The 6509-nt window shown below is 35.3% G+C and overlaps 1 protein-coding gene across 5 annotated transcripts in view; it reads left to right on the plus strand.

Moving 5' to 3' along the window:
• Positions 1-6509, plus strand: part of LOC112162546 (collagen alpha-1(XIV) chain) — a 149787-nt gene that overhangs the window by 140278 nt on the left and 3000 nt on the right. For all 5 annotated transcript variants that reach the window (XM_024298342.2, XM_024298345.2, XM_036214138.1 and 2 more), the window contains 7 exons: positions 701-754; positions 880-951; positions 1752-1787; positions 1938-2004; positions 2391-2579; positions 2930-3007; positions 3117-3272. In XM_024298342.2, coding sequence (XP_024154110.1) covers positions 701-754; positions 880-951; positions 1752-1787; positions 1938-2004; positions 2391-2579; positions 2930-3007; positions 3117-3272 — 652 coding nt within the window. The remainder of the gene's footprint in view (positions 1-700; positions 755-879; positions 952-1751; positions 1788-1937; positions 2005-2390; positions 2580-2929; positions 3008-3116; positions 3273-6509) is intronic.

The raw sequence follows: 6509 nt of genomic DNA on the forward strand, positions 1-6509 counted from the left end.
TTTTTCTTTAGCCGGAGAGCCACCATGGAGAGGTAGAGCTACATGTGGCTCTGGAGCCGCTGGTTGCAAAGCCCTGTTGTAGACAAATAGATCCATGAACGTCTTTGTTTTCCTCGTCTGAGCTCGGATTGAATCTGCTCCAGTATTTCTGTTGGCTTGGGAGTGTGAGGTGCTGTAAGCTAGCAAGAGAGAGTGTAAACAAAAGGATGATGGGACATCAATGGAGGCTTACTTCCGCAGTAACAGTCCCGCCCTCTCTTTGAGTAATTCTATTTCCAAACCACAGAGAATTTAAATACTAAACGGTGAAAGTCAAAATAGTAAAAAACTACAAGAACTAAAAGTTATATTTAAAAAAAAAAAGAACATGAGGACTTAAAGATTTATTAGCTTTTAACGTATATGACATCTGTACATTTTTATTGTACTTGGTGTTTTTCCTGCTTTCTGTCATCATTTGTATTTTTTAATTCTTATGTTTATTTTCATTTTGTGTTTGAAACAAAAAAGAAAAAAATGTCCAGGGGACCACAGATGAAAACTAGCCTTTTAGCTAATTCTGATTTTTTTTAAAACTGTGCATTTCGTATTTTTTAACCATTTTGTTTTATATTTAAATTGTATTGTCCTCTTTTAAAAAAATAAATACAAAATCTTTATCTAAGTGAATTTTGAAATTGTGCAATTTTTACTTTTAAAGGGACTTGTGGGTAAAGATGGACCACAAGGAAGACCAGGCCCCCCAGGATCTATGGTAAATCACCTCTGTACCCCCCTGTAATCTAATAACAGAAGCCCCATGTGTCCTGATCATACAGTCTTTGGCACGCTTTCTCATTCTATGAGCTTGTATGTTTAATCAAAGGGTGAAATTCACAGGGAACTCCAGGAGCTCCAGGATCTCCAGGAAGTACAGGTCCTCCTGGAAAACAGGGAGAACTGGGACCGCCGGTGAGTCGGCACAACCTTTTGCTCTAAAGAATTCACAGTTTTGGGTGTTTTTGTTAATTCCTTTTTTGCAATGTAAGCTAACACAAAGGCAGAAGAATTGAAATGTGTCACTTATGATGAGTTTTCTTTGTATTTTTGTGATAATCCAAACAAACAGCAATAGATTAGATTTGTGTTAGAAAACATGAAGCACTTTTGTGGCTTTAAATATATTTTTTTTGATTGACTCTGATTGAAAGCTGTGATGCTTTATATGATGATGTGCACTTCTTTTTGCTGTTTCAGTAAAATTAGTTTCAATGTTATGGTGTTTAAAGATTTTTCCTTCACAGTCAAATTGTAATAAATGTAACTCAAAAAAGCAGAATTGTTATCAATTAGACTTTTGTATAAGCTCCAGTTTCTCTATAGTATGCATAGAAATGCTTATGTTGCCACACTAAAATAACATTTAAACAGTTTTAGAAAAAATAACTTTCAGATTTATAATATTTATTGAAAGTTTAGTGTAATTTACTAATAAATTAGTAGAACTTAAAAATAATAACAAAAGAATTTAAAAAAAAATCTATACAGTTAACAGTCATACTAAAGACCTTTATTTACCCACATGTGGGTAAAAACGATCATTTTCTTTATCTGCTGTAACCGTTTCGGGGTCACGGGATGCTGGAGCCTCTCCCGGCTACTGTTGGGCGAAGGCGAGGTACGCCCTGGACAGGTCGCCAGTCTGTTCCAGGGCGAGTAAAAACTGTGTTTTGCTTGTTTTAACTTTTTTATAAATTGTTGTCATTTTTCAGGGTTCCCCTGGAAGCAAAGGAGAGAAAGGTGACCGGGTAAGCATTTGAATGTTATGTAAATCATGATAAAATCTGCATTAACATCATATTAATTTGAGTTTTTCTGACAAATTTTATATAAAATAAGCATCTTATTGTTAAATTAAATAAACTAATGGATAAAGAAAAGTCTGCTTGTGTCTCCAGGGAGACGTTCAATCAACAGCATCAGTTCAGGCCATCGCCAGGCAGGTGTGTGAGCAGCTGATCCAAAGTGAGTAAAACTGTCGTTTTTAACTGTCAGATTTAAAGATTTTTTACCTGATTTAAGATAACAAACTTCCTGCTGTTAGATATTTGATTTTTTTGGTATAAAAAGTAAAACTGTCATTGACTTTAGTGGTTAAATGACTTCTACTGAGCACAAAATAAATTGCGTTTTTATTAAAGGTGAAATTTTTTTTAAGGATTACTAACATTTTATTTGTCTGATTAAACTTTTTTGACATCAACCCCAAAAACTATTACCAATAAATCTATTTAAAATTATTCTTTTTTTAATCCATAATTCATTCTAAGGTTTGTTTTTGTAAAATTTAAGTTGAATTTGTCTTTTCTAAACTTTATTTCTGTCTTTTTTATTTATTTATTTATTTTTAGGTCACATGGCTCGTTACAACACCATCCTGAACCAGGTGCCCAGTCCTCCTGTGTCCATCCGCACGGTACCTGGACCCCCAGGAGAGCCTGGCCGACAAGGCTCCCCAGGGCCCCAAGGTGAACAGGGTCCACCCGGTAGACCAGGATTCCCCGGACAGAACGGTCAGAATGGAAATCCAGGAGAAAGAGGTAGGAAATTAAAAAACAAAAAACAAAAAGTGAAACATTGGATCAATTAACAAAAACTGCAAAAAATTATTTTTTTAAAATCAAATTAAATGTTTAAGTCAAGTATACTTAACAACTCAAAATTTTTATTTGACGAAAACTAATATTTTAAAAGCAACGAATGACATAGTTTTTGTTAATTGATCAAATGTTTTTGCTTTTTTCATTATATAGGAAACAGTTTTATCAAATAATCTTTCTTAAAGTGCTTCACACTTAATTTCAAAAGTTATAGTCATGTTCCTGATGTTTAATGTTGTTATAGTTAGAAGAAACACCATTTTAAAATGTTTGGTTCTGTTCTTAACCAGGACAACCAGGAGAAAAGGGTGAGAAGGGATCTCAAGGTGTTGGAGTCCAAGGCCCAAGAGGAGCTCCAGGATCTCCTGGTATTATTCCCACAGCACACATACATCCACAACGGCTCACAAGAAGCTACAGTCCAACCATTGATGATCGTCCCTGCTGCCACATTTGTCTCATCTTTTAATCGTCCAGGTGCTCCGGGACAAGGCAGACCCGGCAATCAGGGTCCAACGGGGCGACCTGGAAACCCCGGAGCTCCTGGTCGGCCTGGAGTCCCCGGTCCAGTGGGACCCCCAGGACCTCCCGGATACTGTGACCAGAACTCCTGTGTGGGCTACAACGTTGGAGGTATGTGCCGCTGTCTGCTACAGGTGTCAGATTCCAGGCCTTGAGGCTCATGTCTTAGATTTTTTTTCCAACTAAAATGCCACTGAAACTCCTTATTGGCTGAACACACCTGATCCAGGTAATCAGTTGGAGGTCTGAAAAGATTCTTTGAAAAGCATCAGGATGGCAGATCTGGAGGCCTGGATTCTGACTTTCCCAGAAGGCAGTAATCGCACTGATCAATGTGGATCAATGAAAATAATTCTTACATTTTAGTTTATTTTAGTTTATTTATTTCATTTTTGTAGCACACAACAAAAATATCATAATACTTTTGTCCTTGGTGAAAATGAAAGGGGACAGAAAAACGAAAATGTACGGTCCCTGTCTAATTTCACTGAATCAATCAAGTTATTTTAGCCGAATCTATCTCTAAGTTCGTCTTTGCTGTTGGTTTTTAATAACACATTAAAAAAATGACTTTTTATTCACCAAAGAACTTCTAAATCTCATGCTTTTGAATGTTAACCTCAAGGTTTGTAGGTTTACATTAATAATAAATTAATAAAGTTGCTAAACTTCAAACTCTAAAATACTATGTAGGTATTACTTCAGTATTTAACTGTGGGAAAATGATAACCATACTTTCACAATAGAGATACTGTATTTTTGTGTTTGGTTTTATGTACATTGTAGCATCTCTAAGCAGCAACACACAACTAACAAGCAGTCAAAGTTTGTCATTTTGACATTTGAAGATCTGAAACGAACACAGTAAACATTAAAAAATGTTGTCAGTTTTATGACTTCCTGTTTTGCAAAAGCTACCAAAAAAATCCAGAGAGCTGGTTGTAGATAACAAGATGACATCATCGGCGTGAAGTGGATATTACACAACTTTAAGGCTGTGTCACACTGCTGCTATAACATTTTGGTAGGAAAATTACCATATTTTCTGGAGTAACAATCAATCAGATTCTCTTCCATGTTTGTTTTGGACAACACTTCTTCCTCTGGAACGGACAGCCGATGTTTACTGGGAAAATAACAAATACACAAGCTTATTTTCATCTAAAAATAACACAAATATGTCACTTCTGAGTATAAGTGGCTAAAATATCTAAAAAACTGCGACTTATACTCCAGAAAATATGGTAGTCATACGTAGAATAAGTTACTGTCTTTATACGTGGTTTACGGCCTTTAGGAGGAGACGCTGCTTCAATCCGCAGAAGAAGAAGAAGCTAAACTGTTTCAGTCAACCAGACAGAAGGAAGTTTTAGAGAGCAAGATGAGCTTAAAATGGGGTAAAAGCGGAAATGTATTCAGTTGAAACTCAACATTGACAATCAGATTTGTAAAAAAAAAAAACTTTTATTAAATCCAAAATAAATGTACATTTTTTTCAATCAGTACATCTGGTTCCGGCAGGTGATGCTTAGATCCCATCTTGTTGTCTGCAGCCAGGACCTCTAGAAAGAAATTGGCTTTTAAAGGTTTGAAGCATTAAGTAATTTATTGTCTTTAGTTTTTTTCTCCAAATAAATTAGTTTCAAGCTTTTTGTTTAAACCTTTTTGCAACAAAACAGTTTCTTCTTTCCTGTATGGAAATAAAAACACAATAGTGGCCGCACTAGTGTGCAGGAATACATTCAAATATAATCGTTTTAAAATCATCTGTAACCTAAAAAGGTACGTAATTGTGCCCTCAGGCTTTTATTACCTATTTTAGTCATACAGTAAATGTATGAGTTTTTTTATCCCAACAGACCAAATAATCCAACCATAAATTGTATGTACCAGCTCTTAAAAACACAGAATATCATGTGGAATTTCTTCCTGTAGTTCATCTGACTCTGCATGCTTTGATACACACATCACACAGACATACTGGAGTTTACCGTTTGCGTCTTGTCCTACTAAATCTCCAAACTGCATTGGGTGAGGGGATCTAGCAGCTTCATAAAGATACTTCACGGAGGGTTTTCTTGGATTACAAATTATGGCCACATCTGTCCATAAAAATGTAATATTCCTGCTAGAGAAATGTCCTGCTAGTGAGCAGACGTGATCTCTAACTGTACGATTTAGATGAGAAAACCCTTCAGGAGTCATCTTTAACTGTTCAATGGATGCTTGTCTTCACCTTTGATATGTGTTGAGGGTAATGGGGCGCTCAAGAACTCACAGCCTGCTGGGTCGTTGTGTAAGGCCCACATGTCGTAAATATTCGTCTTTTTTTCCGTATTATTTCTTAAATAACATAATAACTTCAAGGAATTGTAGCTTCATGCCTCAGAGATAAATGCAAACCTGTACGAGGAAAGCAGGCAGGAAATGTCCTAAACGGCTTGGAGGGCCCTTAAAATGCACATTTTTTTGTTTCCACTTAACCAACATGGAAAGGTAAGTAAGGGTGAAATATAGGTGAGACACATCAGGATTTTTATTATTTTTCAAACCCTACATACTGTTAGTGCCATTCAAGTGATCCTGATTCAAGTGAAGTGAAGTTTCGAACAGTCAGAAAAGAAGAAAGCGTCTTTTCCTGTACAGATATACAATAATGTTGCAGTTTTGTAGCCACTATAATGCAACAAATTTAATCAGAGGAATATTTTTTAGATTAAAGACTCACTTCAATGAAAATCTTAAATCTACAACACATTCTTGTAGCGTTTTTCTTGTTATTTAGGACATATATTTAGAGAAAATTAAGCTTAAAACTACACTTTTGATTATTTCTTCATGGAGCAGATGAAAAAAATGCCATTTAATAACAGTGACGTAGATCAGTCGGCGAGCCACACCATCCCTGCTCAGCTCCATTCCGATGCATCCATTTGCAGACAAATAGATTTACTGTATGTGATAAAATCTCTAAGATCCATGAACGTCTTCAATGTCCTCATCCAAGTTGACATCTGGCTCTAAAGTGATTAATGACCCGATGTTATCTTGTGCTCATTTCTAACTTTTATAATTTTGACTAAATTTATTTTTGTGGACAGTAAAATATTGAAAGTTATTTAAGGTTTAACTTAATTTATTCTGGATATAATAATATTCCTGCCTTTTTATTATTTATATATGTTGTACATATGTTTATATATGTTAAAAAGTTACAGTTTAAAAGTTTTTAAAATTGGCTTTCTGGTAGCTTTTTGGATTTTTTTGGGGCATTTATTAAGATTTTTTTAGGTTATTTTGGAGTTTAATATTTCAGCACATGCTAACTGTTTTGGCTAAATTAGCCAT

The sequence above is a fragment of the Oryzias melastigma genome, linkage group LG11 (assembly GCF_002922805.2).
Source record: "Oryzias melastigma strain HK-1 linkage group LG11, ASM292280v2, whole genome shotgun sequence".
Taxonomy (NCBI): Eukaryota; Metazoa; Chordata; class Actinopteri; order Beloniformes; family Adrianichthyidae; genus Oryzias; species Oryzias melastigma.